Raw genomic sequence first — 17,183 nt, 5'->3', positions numbered from 1 at the left:
TAATATTCTAATATTTTGAGATACTGATTTTTGACTTTCATGAGCTGTAAGCTCTAATCATCAAAATTAAAAGAAATAAACATTTGAAATATATCAGTCTGTGTGTAATGAATGAATATAATATACAAGTTTAACTTTTTGAATGGAATTAGTGAAATAAATAAACTTTTTGATGATATTCTAATTATATGACCAGCACCTGTATATATATTTTATAAGTTTTAAATATATTTTTGGACCTGGATTACTTGCTATGACAGTCATGTATAAAATTGTCAAAGAACAAAAAGCATTAAAACTGTTTGGTTCAAATTATCTTCTTTTGTGTTTATCAGATTAACAAAACGTATACAGGCTTGCATGGAAATTTTGGGGTGAATTATCCCTTTAACAATTTAGCTCTCGTAATGCTCTCTGTAAGGTTTGTGTACAGAAATACAGCTTTCTCATTGTCAGTCATCACTAGAACCGAATTCATTTCGACACAGTACTCAGTTACAACCTATCAAAACATACAGAACAGAAACACAGGCTTGTTTCCTGCCTCACAACCTCAAGAGGTTTATTAAAAGGTTTCCCTCTGAAGTCCTGAGAGATCACTTCCCTCACGCTAGCATGCAATGAACTAATTAATACTATAAGCTTGTGTTTTTTCATGCAGAGAGCAATTACAATCAGGGTTACAGCAAAAGGTTTATTGCAGTTCATTGTCAAACACAGCATCAACCGGTGAGGTCGTCCATTTTAGCAAATATAGCCGTCGCAGGGTGGATGTCACAACTGTGATGCCTTGGCGTTTATATTACTCCAATATTCAAGAGTTTAAAAACAGTTGTGGAAACAACCGTGTGGGTCTGCATTACCACTCAGCTATTTGTTATGCAGCGTGTAATTACAGATGTTAATGTTGCTCACAAATATTTTACAAGATGCAACACTGAATCATGATACAATGTGAAGTTACTTCAAACAAAACACCCTAAACACGCTTAAGAATATTGTTTTGATGACAATGAGAAATTATAAACACGTCAAGCAATATATGCAATTAATTCAAAAACTAATATCATGACTCAAGTAATAATTCAAGATAAGAATCCAAAGCCAATAGAAAAAGCAAGGACCACTTTGTGAGATTTTTACAGATTTATTTGTGAAACCAATGAAAACTTAGAATCGGAGCTTCTGGAAGAACCATTTGTTCTTGCCTGTCTTGTACCTGTAAAAGAAAACATTCACTATTATCAATGAATCACCACATGCAGGACAATACACGCTTATCATATTGAGAGCATCAAAGCAAACAGCATGTCCAGTGCCCAACAAGATCAAACTGTTCCTACAGTTATCTCTCTGAACAGAAGATGAAGTCAGCAACCTTTGAATCATGTGGGTTTCAACCCACTAGACTGAGAAAACTTGCCACAACACTTTTTCTGCATCAAACTTAGGAAGCAAAAAATATGACGTCTACACACTACAAGGAGAAAGTTTTAATCTAGCCCTTAACGTAATGCAAGCATTAACAATCAATAACGTACAATTTAATTGTAAAATTTTGTTGAGATCTGGTGACAAACACGTACCTCTCCTCAAACTTAACCTTGGCCTCTCTCCTGGCTTTGCGCTTCAGAGCAGGATCCCTGAAAACATCCTTGTTGACAACAGTTTTGTCCAGAGGAATGTCAACAGAGTATCTGGGGAAAGAAGATACATTAATTAGAAAATTGTACACAATTAAATCAGTAGACTTGGATTACTCAGCTTTTACAATTAGTTAAAATAGAGTTATTTATATTCTAACAAATAAATAAAAGGTAATCACTTCAGCTTTTGAAAATCATGATGCATTTACAATTATTATACAAAAATATATTTGGCACACAAAAAGAGATGACAGACAGGGAAACTCTCATTCACCATTTAACTGGCTATATGAAAAAATTACTTTCTGCCTAACATCTCCTTTTGTAAGTCACATGGATAAGAAACAAAAATAAAAGGTAAGTGATAAGACGTTTTATTTTTGGATAATTTTACTCACAACGATCTCTCTTAAAATACCTCATAGGGTTATGATAATCAAAACAGTCCTGAGCTAGATCAAGCTTTGATCTCTGCAAACAAACCTATCACCTTAATGATTTTTCCACGTTTAATAGAGTAAAGCTGCTTGATTTAAAGCTATCTATGGCATAAAGTACTATATAAATAAACGTGACTGGACTTTACTAGAGTACCGAATTGCAGAGCTCGTGCAAACATCCACATTGCTGTAATCAGATGCATATTTTTAGCTGCACAAAACCACTCGTTTTACTGCTTGATATTGCAAGCTGGTGTCTCTTACCTTATTTTAATGTATTATCTTAATTATGAACACACTGGTTTGTAGTTTAAACTGTTTTAACATTTACTGCACTTCATGAGTCTTCTCGTTATTTTTCTATAGAAGCTAATGAACCGGAAGTCTTGCCCATTGGCTTACTTCTGCGTTGAAGAATAAGGTGGATAGGTACAACCAATAAGCATCTATTAGGAGGTATTTGCAATGGCTTAAGATGCATCATGAAAGCACAACATCAACAAAACTACGTGACTGTGGGTAAAGTGTGCTGGAATCATAAGACAAATATAACAAAAACCGTAACTCAACCTGAATCAGTCATCAAACGTTGCATCTATATACAATACTGCTCAAATGTTTAGGGTCAGGAGGGCTTTCTTTGGAAAAGAAAGTGCTTTTCTTCATGTTCTCATTCAAGTGATCAAATCACAGCAAAGACATTTATAATATCAAAAAAAGTTTTCAGTTTCAAATAAATGCTGTTAATTCGTCAAAGATTCCAAAACAAAATGTCAGCACAACTATTTCCAAAATTGCCAATAAGAAAAATTTCTTGAGCAGCAAATGTTTTCTGAAGGATCATGCGACACTGAAGACAGGAGTAATGATGCTGAAAATTCAAACTTACCATCTTAGGAATAAATTACATTTGAAAACTTATTACAATAGGAAACAATTCTTTGAAATTTTAGCAGTATTTCAAAATATTGCCATTTTTACTGTGTTTTTGATCAAATAAATGTAGCCTCGGTGATCATGAGAGGACTTACGTCATTAGAAAGCAAATGTTAGGCTGATGATAAACAGGACAACTTTTTGAGCAATGTTGCTTGGGCACATTCCCACTGAGAAAGGGTAGCAAATTTCTATTTGGATATTTCAGATCAGCCGTGGGGGTTGCCCGTTAACAGCAACATTTCCAAAAGTTGCACAGCAACATAACTCAAAAAGTTACCCAGTGTATGATCAGCCTTACTCTGAAAACATTTATCAAATCTAATACAGAAGCTGTATGAACATGTGCACAGACGTCCCTCTGACTGCTCAGGGTCTACATACCTGGTTGGCATCAGGTGGTTGTAGTTGAACACCTTCACAAACGCCTTGATCTTGGACCTCTTGGCAATCTTCTTCTTGCCCATGGTTGTGGTGACTTTACGAGGATAACGGTCAATGCCTGCGACCAGAGCATGGCTGTAAGGACGGTCCGAGGTGCCATCATCAATGTTCTGAATAGAGAAAGAGAGCACAACACTGTCAACAAACAACCACTTTAACTACACAACCTTCTCTCCTGAATACCGTCCAATGCTAAAGTACCTTGACAATCACAGCCTTGCGTCCGGCATAACGTCCAGCCAGGACCATCACCACCTTACCAGGTTTCATAAACTTGCCCATGTCTGAAAAATATTAATTTGTATATGACACGAGCTCCAAAAGCACAAACCTAAGTGCAAGCAGCTGTATCTTCTGGGCAGCACCGAAGTTATATAAAACAAGATTGAGCTTAACATAGCATTATGCTAACTGGTAATTATACGGCTGTACGGAGACGTTCACGTTGGAATAAATATCTTAGTCGTTTAACAAAGTAACTTTATTTCATCTTATTCACATATTAATTTGTTTCTCGCACAGGTGTAATAATAAACGTCTGCTATCGCGGCCGGACGGGAGCGCTATCATGTCTGAAGTAAAGGGAGAGACGGAGGGAACTCTAAACCTATTATCTTCTAATACAAACTTAATATTCAGACAATAAACACTTTCAATAGTCGACAGGGATATTCGCTCTATAAGCAGCAAGAGAGGAAGCACGCGGGTTTTATTTCTTTATCGATGTTCATGGATTATTTTCTCGTGTATGAAACTTACTGATGGTGCTCTATGGCCGACGAGATCGGGAAAGGAAGTAGAACGGGCGAGCGTGACCCTTGACACTGACGGCGAGTGACGTACTTCCGTCGATTTGTTCAACTTAGTCCACGCGCAGTAGGCTTGGGTAAAATAGTGTTGTTTTAGTGTTATACTAATATTCAGATTCACGTGAAAGCAAAACTGTGTTTACAGGTTGTTACATTTTTCACATGGCACCACTAGATCTGCAGGGGTCGCTATATTAAAAGGAAATTTAAAGGGTAAGGTCCTAAACCATGCAATTGATAATTTGGGAAGAATGGTAATATTACATGTTAACATTGATCATACTCATTACACTCTTGTGAATATGCCACCAATAACAGACAACTTAACAAATACTGAAACTAATTAAGAATAAATTTCCCCTGGCAAATATTGTATGGGGAGGTGATTTTAATAGTGCATTTGATGAAGATTTAGATCGATGGCCATCAAGAAGCAGTGAAGCTCATTGTGAAATTAAAAATGTATGTTTAGTTGACATCTGGCGTTTCAATAATCCAGACACAAGGATGTATAATAAACAAAGATTATTCTAAACAATCACGCATTGATTTTTTCCTAATATCACAAGAACTGGAACAGTCCATAAGGGTACATCAAGATTTATTAATGTACATGGTCCAGCTGAATCGAAATTCAAAAGAAGTTATTGGAAATTGAATAAAAAGTTATTAGATGATCATAATTTTAAAATAATGGTTTCAAAGGTAATTGACAAACGCTGGACTCAGGCTAAAATAATGAATGTTTATGGACAACATTGGGAGACAGTGTTTCCCCTACCATTATTTTAGGGGGGGGCCCCCGCCCCCCTTGAAGGTCAAGTTAATTTAATTTTATTTTATTTTCTCTATAGCGCCAGACCACAAAAGAAGTCATTCAATGTTACCTTCCCTATAGAACAGGTCTATACCTTGTTCTTTTATTAAACAAACTGAATAGCCTTGTGTTATTTATCTTATTTACACGACTGCATGTCATTTCTGTCTCTACGTTACATGGTCGCGCTCTCTGTATCGAGCACAGCGGAGTTCCGCCCCGGTTCGCACACACACACACACACACACACACAGTGGCGGTTTTAGGCATGGGCGAACTGGGCAGCCGCCCAGGGCGGCATTTTTTCATGACACGTGGGGGGCGGCACAAGCACTTGGAAAAAAAAAAAATCATCTGCGCCGCTAAGCGGTTTTCTATTATCTATCATATTATCTATCATATAACTGTGCGGGGAATTGGCAAATTGGCGCCCCTGCTTGTTGAGAAGGTACCGAGCACAGAAGCTGTGTGAGAAGTGGAAAGGGAGGGGGTGCGGCCGCGGGGACAGTTCACCTCTCAAATTAGTGGGACAAGTGGGCTAAAGTCAGTCACACCCAGGGGCGCGGGAAGTGGGGGTGCTGAGGGTGCTGTAGCACCCCCTGTTTTTTTTTTATGTGGGCAACTGTTCAATTGTTGGGAATATAAAAAAAAAAAAATCGGAGTGTCTATTTAAGTGCAAATAGCTATGTTGCTGGCAGAGGCTATTTACATTAACTCCACCCACAAATGTATGATTGGGATAGTCAAATATTCAAAAGACGGTTACTAGTTATCAGATTCAGTGGTGCAGATGGTAAAGTTTGCAATATACTTCTTTTGACACGATCGACCGGGGTTCGAATCTGCCTTTTGGCGAACTTTTTTTCTCGCTTTTTAAATTTCAAATCACATCAGAAAAACATTTATTTTTTAATAAAAATGAAGGAAATAATCAAAAAGTTGAACAAAGTATCGGGTAGGGTTAGGGTAGGTGTAGAGAGGGCTTTTGTCCCAATAAGGTGGCATCCATTTAATAATTAGAAATAAAATTAAAAAATTACACTCAATAAGTTATTGCATACTATTTTATACTGTATTACAATGCAGAAGTGCAGATAATTACCACTATTTTTGCAATAAGTAATGTTTTTCTCTAATAATGTTTTTCGCCATGTTTTTATTTTATTTTAACATAGAATAAATATAATCTAAAGCTATCTGCACTGTGTAAATAACATATCACTAAAGAATACTGCTATTTTCACTTTGTGGTTTAGTCTTGACTTCTGGTCGTGAGTGACAGTGTTGGGGGATGGGAAATCTGTTGATTGTCGAGTGCCAAATAAACACAGTGTTTATTATGTATATAGAGTATATTTATTTAAGTTCTGATAACTTATACTGTTTTGTGCAGAATTGTGTTTTTCATGTTGAAGGATTTGTGCAATTGAGAAATATAAGCTTGTCTTACACTTATATTGTTATAGTAAAACTGTTTGTGCAAAATTTTTTAGCCAAAAAACCTAAAAAAATTTCTCGGATGGGGGGGGTGCGCTCAGAGGGGGTCTCGCCCGGGGAGTAATTCAATGTAGAACCGCCACTGCACACACACACACACAAACGTAAGCACACACACAAGTGAGCACACTCCCGCTCCTATTTGTAAATATTAAGCAAAACGTCTATTTAAATATGAATTCTGCGTGTCTCTGTGTTAATGTATGGCGCAGACGCGCGGGTTTGTTTACTCATACAGAAGCGCACGAGGCTTGCCGTGATATTAAGGTCTGTCGTCTCACTAAATGATGACATAAATACATGAACAACATCTCCAGAACTGCTCTGAGAGTCACTTCATGAGAATTTGAAACTATCCTCATATCATATACACAGAAATGTAAAGTTATTCACGGCAACCCGTCAAAATAAAAGTTCGGTTTCACTTGAAGACATTGGGCAGAACGTAATAGGCTACTACTACTAAAACTATTAAAACCTTATCTTTAAGGAATAATCATACAATGTCTTCAATGTTATTATCAATATTAAATCCCCTTTATTTTTATGTTGGGAAAAAACGGAACACAGGGGAATAAGGCAAGTGTCCGATCTCCCCTTTTTTGTTTTTGTTAGCAACGCAAATAATGGCCCTTCACATTAAAAAAGATGATTTTCAAGGAATTGCTGCATTAGGGAGAACATTTAAGTTGTGTCAGTTTGCCGATGACACTATTTTTGAAAGATTTGCATGAAATCATAAAAGCAGTGAACTGTATAAAAGAATTTTCAGAAGTATCTAAGAATGAATATGAATAAATCAGTTCTGATTCCTCTCAAAAAATGTTCTTTGACTAATTTCCATAATATTCCAGTTAAAAACCAAGTAACATATCTGGGAGCTGTTATATGTAAAGATGAATATTTGCGTAATGATTAAAATTTCAGTCCAATTATTACTAAAACTAGTAAGAGATTTAATATGTGGTTGCAAAGGCATTTGTCAATTCAGGGGCGAGTACTTCTGTCAAAAGCTGAGGGTATTTCCAGATCAGTCTATACGTCCTTATCATTGGATATTCCTCCTAAAGTTACAAACAACTGGATAAAATGCTTATTGATAAGCCTCATTACCTGAGAAAATAAATTTTATGCAACTCCAAAGATCATGGTGGTTTAGAGGTGTTGAGTTATGATAATGTATTTAAAATAAATTGGCTTATTCAATACTTAAAAAATAAAGACAGTATTTGGAACTCCTTTGGAAAGCAATTGGGTGACCTCAAATTTTTGTTTAAGTGCAATTATTCAATTGAAAAAATACCGGTTAAGCTTGCAAAATTTCATAAACTAGCTCTTATGGCATGGACGCTGGCCTACAAACATAATTTCTCACCAAGGAGGCATTATATCTGGAACAACAAAGACGTCTTTAAATCTTTATATTTTGATTACTGGTTTGAAAACAATATTATAGTTAGCCAGTTCTTAAACAATGATGGAGTTTTATTAACGTATAAGGAATTTTTTAATACATTTAAAATACCAGTTAGACCTAAGCAATTTGCGGTTATAATGGATGCAATCCCTCAAAAAGTTTTGACCCTTCTCAGAAGTGCATCGCAGGAGAAAGATTTGAATTTTGAAGAGATCAAGAGTAAAATATTTATTGGTGATACAAATATTATACAAAATAGACTCTCAAATAACTATATTAGGAATACACTTAATAACATTGTTTATCCTCCAGCTCGCTTTTTCTGGTCTTCTGTATTTGGAGATGTGAATTGACGTAAAGCTTGGCGAACAGTAGACAAATTCAATACAAAAATATTTTGGATTGATGTGGAGTTATTTATTAAGAACATGTTGGACATTTCTTTGCAGCTGAGTGGATTTGATGTAATAATATACTTTGGTGATCATGGATTTGATAAAGATAAAGCATACTTCATACAATTGTTTATTTTAATTATGAAGTTTCATATTCATAAAATGAATATTCTTTTCTCATTTTATAAACGATTTCAAGCTGTATTGTAAAGTCCTGTGTAACAAATCTACACGCATGTTTAACATGTTGACCTCCAGTGTGAGGTAGTTATATTTTTATTCAGTTTGCACATTTTCAAGTTGTGAAAAAAAGGTAGAATTTTGATATGTTACAAAAGAGTTGTTGTAAAATTTAATGGTCACAGTTATGTGGTTTTGAAATATGTTGTGGCAAAGCAAATAAAATGCAAGAACTATATTACTTCTGAAAAAGATTTTTGTTTTATCTTCCCAGAAAAGTAATAATTTTGATATATGTTGCGGAAAAGCAAATAAACATAAAAAAAAAAAAATTATATATATATATATATTTAGCAAAAAAAAATTATAAAATGTTTTTTTTTTTTCAATTGAGAAATAAACGCCCAATTTCATATGTAACATTATAGATCTTTCACAAGGAGGGGTTGTATTTCAAAAACAACTGCAGGAACATGTTATAAGTGGTCCATTTGGTCTGTTTTATATGCCCCATAATTTTCCTATGAGGAGAAATTGGTCTGGGTTCTTATGGGTTAATTTGATTCATAAAATTTACCGGATAAGTGTTCTCTTAAAAGACTTATGAATGATATTAATACCAACTGTTCTTTCTGTTTAGAAAACCCTGAAACTTCTTTAAATTTATTCTGGAATTGCTCTTACACAACATCATTTTGGTGTGACATTCTTGAATTTATCAAATGTTATGTGAATCCTAATTTTGAGTTTTCTTATAGAAATGTCATTTTTGGCTTTCATGAATGTGAAAAAAGGTTATACTTATTTCATAAACCTTATTTTCTTGTTAGCTAAATATCATATTCATAAATGTAAATTTTCTAAATGCAAACCTCTTTTTTTAAGATTCAAACTTGAGATGAAAATGTATTTTGAATCTATCGAGTTCTCTACAAACTTAAAAGCAATAAGAACAATGGCTTTGCTAAAGGACTTGGCACTTCCTCTGGACTGAAAGCCTGAATGACCCTGGACTGTTGTTGTATTGTTATGATTTGACAATGATGACAATTGTTTTTTCAAGCATCTAAAAAAAAAAAGACAATGTTAAAAATGTTAAAATAAAATAAAATAAAATGTCTCCATTTTTTTATAATTTTTATTTAATAATTAATTTATGTTTTGTAGGAAAGATTGTTATGTGATCTGCTTATTTTATTTTTCTCATTTATTTACTTATGTATCTTTCTCTCTCTCTCTTGAATTTTAATTGTATTGTTTGGCCATCCTTGAACCCCTGGCTTTTTTCCTTGGCCTATGTTTTTTTTCACATTTTTATTTCCAAAGCAAACATTTAATACGTTTTTACAAGTTCTTGCAATAAAAAGAGAAAAAAAGAATGTCCCCCTCCTATAAGCAACGTGTGTAAGTTTCACGTATGCGGTATTCAGGTTTGGGCAAAAATATAAGAAACGCCTTCCTTTCAGTTTGTGTGATGATGTTGATTTAATTTTGTTGATTAATAACTTTAATTATTGTATAAATGTAATTGTATTACTGTAATTATTTGATTCTGAAAAACCTCTTGTTTATGATTATGTGTATTGGCTATTTAAATCATTTAAATAAAATTTTAATTAAAAATTAAATGGTGTGTTTTTATGAATTTCTTGTTTTATTCTATTTTAATTATATATTTCTTTAATTTAGTTTTATTTATTTTTTTCAATTTAGGGTTCTGTATCTTACTAACTCGATTCAAATTCAGAAATTGAATTAGAATTCTGTGTAATTATAATTCTAAATCCTTAATTTTACATTCAATTTACACTTCTAGTTTTCAGAAATTCAAAAATTGAAATGGAATTCAATTTAAAAGAAGACAATTCTTAGTTAAATTCTGACTAACATGAGATTAAATAAAACTACAACTATTACCATAATTGCTTATATATATATATATATTTAATCACATTGTCTACAAAAGAGAGCTGATGAAAAGTGATTCATATATCAGATTCATAGAGCATCCAGAACATTTAATTCATGAAATCACTGAAAAGAAACCATCATTACATCCAAAAATGATGGCACAAATTTTATAAAAGGGAATGTAATTGACACTGATTTGAAATCACTACTGAAGTAATTGAAAGTCTATTTCTTTCTAAGAAGAGGTACAAAGACAATAATAATTTCTTAAATAGATATGATAGGACAAAACAAACAAATGGACATCAAAATAGGCCAAGCATGTATTCAGGTTGATACATTACTATTTAAAAAAAAAGGGGGAAAGCAAGAGGGGAAAAAGACTACATTAAATAAGGGCTAACTGAGCAGCCCTAATAAATGCATAACAACCATTCCTCCATATTCTAATGGTGCAGAGAAATACACTGAATACAGAATCCATTTCCATGATGTGGAGTAACAAACAGTCCCTTCTTACTTGATGAATGTTTCAGTAAATCAGTACTCAGAGTGGTTTAAGGAATCTGGAATCAGATCGGGTACAGTAGCAGGATACAATTCCAAGGATTGTACATTCAATATTTCAGAGCAGTAAACAAGGACTGACAAGACACGGAAATAGCAGGTATTCAAGCAGAGCCTCTGAACGCTGGCATAGCATAACAGGCCATAAATAATTCAGTCAGTGCCAATGCACAGCATATCAGACTCTTTTTCAGCAAATGTGCTGAATGACCTCCATTTCATTCAGTTCACTTGCTGTGCATTTCCTCCTGTAGCAGTGAGCGGGCAGCAGTTTTCTACAATCATTTTTAAGGTGTCACCTGGCTGGAAGGGCCAGGCTGTGGAAAGGAGTTAGGGAGAGAAGTGGGTTTCCAATGATTTACAAACACCAATGAACATCTCTTTGTTTGTTCAGAATGACCTGAGTGTGTTGCTTGACCTAATAAGTGAGGTCTCACCAGCATGCATGGTCTCCTCAGAAAGCGATACGAACACAGAGCAGCAATAAACCAATGATATGCGCTATGTCACTGTTTGAAATGCAATGACCCTTAATAATGCAAAAACATCTTATTGAATTAAAACATCTTATGATTTGTCTGTGAACCACTGTACAATAATGTAGTACAAGCTCAGAAAATGAGTGCATTTGGCTACATAAATTTCTAACAGAAAATGTAATTAAACCATTAAGTCACTAGTCACTATTTTGTGTGTGTGTGTGTGAGTGTGAGTGTGTATATATATATATATATATATATATATATACACACACACACACACACACATATAATATGTTATATAGATACTGTAGTGCATCTTAAACATATGCAATGGCCCTTGAAAAGATTTCAAGTAATAACTCATTCTTCTACATAGTGGTTGATTTTGGTAAAAGCTTAACATAACAATTCCCCTCAAAGGTTATTTGGAGGCAGTTACACGCTCAGGGTCACTAAACTGAGCACATTTCATTTGAGTTGTGACCAATGCAGCATATTAAAACCTGCCTTCATCCTCATCCTCTTCAGTTTAGAGACAAGAGGCATTAGACCCAACAGCAACAGACCCAACGGAGTCTCAAGAAAGTGCACGAGTTGCTTAATTTCCAATCTTTTAGTTCCAGTGTACTTGTTGATCTGGGAGTATCTTTTAAATGGATTTAAATTCATGTTATATATACTATTGTTAGTGTTATTTATATTAGTGTAAATAGTGTTATTTTTTTAAGATTATAAGGGTTCCCCTTTTTCCTCAACTCATCAAAATTCCCATATATTTCTTTTGCTTAGAAAGCATCTTTGATATTTTTTAGCTGCCTGACAGCCAAATCTACAGGAAGGCTGAATTTGAGATGGCTGAGGCGGCCCAAGATACGCAGGGCACCTTCGAAGCCCGTTTGGGCCATGTAGCTCCAGGGCTGGTAGTGTGAGTGTATGAGTGTCCCAGACTTACACAGCAGGTTAAGCCAGGACACAAGCCTCTGCTCATTGAGCGCCATGCACACTAAGGCCTTAAACTCAGAGTCCGCGCTGCGCTTGAATCGCCCATGCTCTTTAAGAACCGTATGGATGGCCCATAACAGAGACTGCTTGGGCGTGACCGTCACAGGACCGTCCCCTACAGGTAAACTGAAGGATTGAGAGAGCTGGCGGGCGGGCGACTCCACAAACGCCTGGCCGTTTTTGGAATGATAGTACTTGATGAAAAGTTCCCAGGGATGCAGGGTCTGGGGAGTAGAGCTGAAGGGCAGCAGGCAGGAAATAGGGGCAAGGACCAGGCTCATGCCTTGAGAAGGAGCATACAGTCCATGGGCCAGCAGGTCCCGGAGCGCCAGGGCCAGTTCTTTACGCACAGAAGCGGTGAGTTCGTCCCGAGGTCCTCCAGGCGTCAGGCTGGCGGAGTAGCTGACCACGTGTTCCTCCTGAGAGCTGGGCTGCTGGCGGGAGGCTTGCAGACGAACACGCTCCACGGCTCCTTCGAGTTTCTGCAGTAGGGGGCCGTAATCTTGAGCCTCGCCACCCTGAGACCACACGTTCTGGGGCACGTGACCCGCGGCGCATCCAAACTGACTCAGAGCAAAGATCTGCAGCACCGCTAAGGCTTTCTGGATCAGCTGAAGCCCGGTTTCCCGCATCCTCTGGGCCTGTTCGGGATCCACTTTGGACAGAGAGAAGGGATTTAAAGTTACACGTCTTAGCCGTAAAATCGAATATAAAAGTATTATGAAGTGAAGTATAATTACCTCGCTTCATCCCTCCAGTGGCTCCAGTGTTTGGTCCAGGAGCTCGGGCCTGTTGGCTCTTCACACCATCATTTAACAGAGGGTTCCCCACTTCATCTGAGAGGAGCAAGATCAGGATGGTAATCTAATTGTATTTATGTTGCTCCAAATAGCCATATCAAACTTAAAGCACAGGAAACCAGTACAGTGGGCTCTGCAGATAGTAGCATAAAGCTTAATGATATTCACTAAGTGCTATTTAATGAATGAAACTTGACTAAAAACTGGAGTAATGCTGCAATTTAGCTTCGATATCACAGGAATAAATTACATCTTAAAATATAAAATTGAAATTGCAAAAACAACACAATTACTGTATTTGATCAAATAAATGCAGCCTTGGTGAGAATAAGACTTTTTTTTTTTTTTTTTTTTTAAACTCCAAACTTTTGAATGTTAGTGTGTGTATTTGACTTAATATGACAAAAATGAGCATCATATCACTGATCCATAAGCAGACCTCCTCACCCTGTATGAAGTTGATGAACATCTCCAGGTCTCTGATTTGGGTCTTGAGCTGCTCAACTAGCTGCTCTTTGACTCGAGCCGGGTTGACTATCTGAGCTATAGCGGCATCCACTCTCTGTCGGAGCTCCTCTGGAGTGAGGTTCCCAATGTCTTCATTCAGGTTCACGTCCAGCTTCTTAATCAGCTCATCGATGATCACCTACAGTATTGAGGCAGACAGACACTAAATAAAATACCCCTGCGATGGTTTAAAGAGTAATTACTTAGACCAATACATCTTCAAATGACTTTCAGAATGACGTCAGTGTATTATCAGACCGACCCGCTGTCTCTCCATGACCACAGACTGAGGCAGTGAGTCATAGCTGCCCTCCTGGTAGGCGAAGCGTTCCAGGTCGTCGAGTTGAGTCTTCAGCTGGAAAATCAGCTCCTTCTGCTTCTTTCTCTGAGCTTCCAAGCGTTCCCTCTTCTCTCTTTCACTCTGCATATTATAAAAACACAAACACAGTCAAACAAACTTTAACTTAACTTAAAATATCCACAGTGTTTACACTGCAGCTAGCTGAACATATTTGCATATGTTCTGGTGAAGGATAATGAGCTTTTAATTAGTTTGCTTCATTTGGTTTAGCTTTGCTTATCCAGAAATGCAAAGCAATTCAGAATTACAATACACACAAACACAGTTATAGTTTAACTACAGTTCTGTGTTAAGCTTATACATTTAAGTCTCTGGGGAACAAAAATGTAACTGATTAATATAAAAAAGAAAAAGAGACCGAACAAAACCAAACCAAACCAAGTATGAACTCTTATCATATCAGGGATACTTAAAGTAAACACTGAAGTTTAAAGAGAGACTGCACAAGGGTCATGTTCATAGTACTCACCAATTCATCCTGCACGCAGAGTGCAGAGGAGGAAATAAGAAGAAAGGAATGCATTTTAATGGCACTAACATGATACTCCAGCAGGAAGAAATAAGGGGAAAAAGTGACTTACAAATGTTCCTTGTATATTGTTTACTGTGATTTTTATCACGATACTGTGTTGATTATTTTTAAGAGGGTGTTGATTAGTTGTTTGAATGACACAGAAACAAGCCTTTTAACAAAAGAGATGCAGACAAATTGAACGCTGATTCCTGAGGGCATCACATGGATATTATATAGTCTGCTGTGTGAATGAAAGGGGTTTTTGTAATTATGGGTGAGTGTATCACAGGTGCACGTTGTTACAGTAAGTCAGGAACTGTTGAGGACTATTGTAAAAGGCTTACTGAAAACAAAACAACACTGATGACACTGTAGATCAGGTCACCTGAAAGAGGTTTTCAAAAAAAAATAAAAATAAAAAAAATAAATAAGCAAATAAATAATACATCTAACAGTACAGTGACAGCTATAATGAGTAGAAAAAAATTAATAATGTAACAGAAAGACAGAAAGTAAATATTTGCCAAATAATAATTCGTACGGTGTACTTTGGGTCTTTATAAAAACAAAAACAAAAAAAACAATGTGAATGTAATGTCTTTTAAATTATAGGATGGGGTCCCTCACATGAGGATGATCATATTTGGGGCCTGTGGTGTCTAAAATATTGAAATGTATTTGAGACGGTTTCATGCCATTCTTCTACAAAGCACTTGTTTTGAGTCATATTTGAGATATGGGGAATAAATTGCATCACTTCAGGTGTTACCATCCCGGGGTGGGGTGGGGGACCTAAGCCAGTTTGCAAGTCTTGGCTAATTTGAACTGGTCTAGCTGGACCCCCAGCCTGGCCAGGCTGGTGTTTATCTGGATTGCCAACTGGTTTCACAGCCTGGCCAGCTGAAAACCACCAAGCCCCTTCAAAAGACTAGTCTGACCAGACTGAGAGACCAGGTCTTGGGTTTTGGGAGATCTTGGTTTGCATTGTAGAGATCACTACGACAGAAAACAACGGAACTCACAGAGTTTTCCAGCATCTGAGCGTCCTGTGCCCTGCAGCCTATAACATGAGGGCATCCTTTGAAGGCAAACTCCTCCAGCTCCAGCAGCATCCTCTCTTTCTCGTCGCTCTGCGCGTGGACGATCTGTTTCAGCCGAAACTGCACTTGAGCGAAGTGAGACGTTAACGCGAGGAGCGACGAGTTCAGCTGCTCCTGCTCACCCTCCAGCTTCCGCAGCCTGGATACCAGGTCCGCATCGCTGCACGACACAGAGCCAGCCTGTGTGCCCCGCTTCCACTGCTCATCCTCCGGGTTGGCCACGGCTCCCACCGGCGCCCAGCGCTCCCCGGCTCCCGCGAAGGCAGCTTCGCTGTCGGAAGTGGACAGATCCTCCGTCGACATGTGACTGATAGCTGGGGCAGACAGCCTGGCTGTCTTTTACCGAAAACAACCTCGACCAACTTAATTGATGCGCAACTGTTTAATAACGTGAATTCAGAATATACGCAGCCGCTGCTTCAGCAGGTGCAGCGCAGTGTAATACTTACGTCTTCAGAAAACATTGCAACGTACTCGAAACGACTGAGATCTTGAGGTAATATGGAACCAACGCACCAGAGTTCCATCGAACGCGCGCCGTTCTATCAACATGTTCTATGTATCCACGAATGCGTGGGCAGGATGTTTACGTCAGTGCGTCATGTCGTCAGAGAAACGCACGTACAGTTGAATCGAGGGCTTAACAGTTTGTTGAGCATTTCTGTCCATATTTACTCTTCCTTCCATTCTCTCTGTGTTTGTTTTAATGCAACGCCCTAAGTGAGTTGGTGGGTTGGACTGCGTGCCAAACACACCTCTGACTGTTCTGACCCAGCAGAGATTTTTATTACTGCCATCATGGCACCATCGACCAGGGCTGCGTTTTCCAAAAGCATTGTATGCCAACTATGGTCGCAGGTTCCATTGAACTCTATAATGGTTGCCTTTGGGAAACACACCTCAGGTTGATTTGGTAGATCCCAACTGCAGCAATAGTTGAAGGGTTCTTTGGTCAGTTATGAGGAGTTCTGCTGCCCTCTGCCTGCTATGTCGTTCCAGGGTTTTTTTCTTCTCTCAATTTTCTGTATTTACCGGGGTCTTTCTTATTACTCTGCAAAAGAATCAACCTAGATTCTGGTTTACCGGTCTTGTCTCTAACCAAGTAAGACAAACAAATAAGCTTAGGCTGGTCTTTTCTTTCTTTCTTTCTTTCTAATTATCCAGCAAATTATAGCCTACAGGCTGTTTTTTTTTACAGATAAACTGCATGAAATACTAAATACATTTATGGATATGTTTTTACTTTTAAAAATTACATTCCCCACAAAAAGTGACGTGAAACATGAAATAAATTGTGAAAACTGGTTGATCAGTCACAGCATCTACAATTTCTACCTTAATTTTGACCTAAAACCATG

General features: G+C 37.1%; 2 protein-coding genes across 2 annotated transcripts; both read right to left on the bottom strand.

Moving 5' to 3' along the window:
* Positions 1 to 1,127: 1,127 nt before the first annotated feature.
* Positions 1,128 to 4,302, bottom strand: rpl27 (ribosomal protein L27). Its single transcript, XM_058771983.1, has 5 exons — positions 4,226 to 4,302; positions 3,668 to 3,750; positions 3,407 to 3,576; positions 1,587 to 1,697; positions 1,128 to 1,219 (listed from the first exon to the last, which is right to left on the bottom strand). The coding sequence occupies exons 2-5, from the start codon at positions 3,746 to 3,748 to the stop codon at positions 1,171 to 1,173; spliced, it is 411 nt and encodes a 136-aa protein (XP_058627966.1). The 5' UTR covers positions 3,749 to 3,750; positions 4,226 to 4,302; the 3' UTR covers positions 1,128 to 1,170.
* Positions 4,303 to 10,578: 6,276 nt separating this feature from the next.
* On the bottom strand, positions 10,579 to 17,135 carry rundc1 (RUN domain containing 1). The gene is made up of 5 exons (XM_058771971.1): positions 15,748 to 17,135; positions 14,113 to 14,271; positions 13,791 to 13,989; positions 13,284 to 13,379; positions 10,579 to 13,198 (listed from the first exon to the last, which is right to left on the bottom strand). Exons 1-5 carry the CDS (start codon positions 16,126 to 16,128, stop codon positions 12,327 to 12,329), a joined length of 1,707 nt encoding a protein of 568 aa, XP_058627954.1. The 5' UTR covers positions 16,129 to 17,135; the 3' UTR covers positions 10,579 to 12,326.
* Positions 17,136 to 17,183: the final 48 nt, after the last annotated feature.

The sequence above is a fragment of the Onychostoma macrolepis genome, chromosome 03 (genome assembly GCF_012432095.1).
Source record: "Onychostoma macrolepis isolate SWU-2019 chromosome 03, ASM1243209v1, whole genome shotgun sequence".
Lineage (NCBI taxonomy): Eukaryota > Metazoa > Chordata > Actinopteri > Cypriniformes > Cyprinidae > Onychostoma > Onychostoma macrolepis.
Note: the sequence above shows the minus strand (reverse complement) of the source record. Positions and strands in the feature narration are given on the sequence as shown.

Coding starts and splice junctions, on each gene's coding strand:
- rpl27 (XM_058771983.1), bottom strand. CDS start 3,748: ATGGGCAAGTTTATGAAACCTGGTAAGGTGGTGATGGTCCTGGCTGGA. Junction 3,577..3,667: donor GCAAGGCTGTGATTGTCAAG/GTACTTTAGCAT, acceptor TTCTCTATTCAG/AACATTGATGATGGCACCTC. Junction 1,698..3,406: donor AACCACCTGATGCCAACCAG/GTATGTAGACCC, acceptor TTCTTTCCCCAG/ATACTCTGTTGACATTCCTC.
- rundc1 (XM_058771971.1), bottom strand. CDS start 16,128: ATGTCGACGGAGGATCTGTCCACTTCCGACAGCGAAGCTGCCTTCGCG. Junction 13,990..14,112: donor TGGTCATGGAGAGACAGCGG/GTCGGTCTGATA, acceptor TCAATACTGTAG/GTGATCATCGATGAGCTGAT. Junction 13,380..13,790: donor GTTCATCAACTTCATACAGG/GTGAGGAGGTCT, acceptor TGCTCCTCTCAG/ATGAAGTGGGGAACCCTCTG.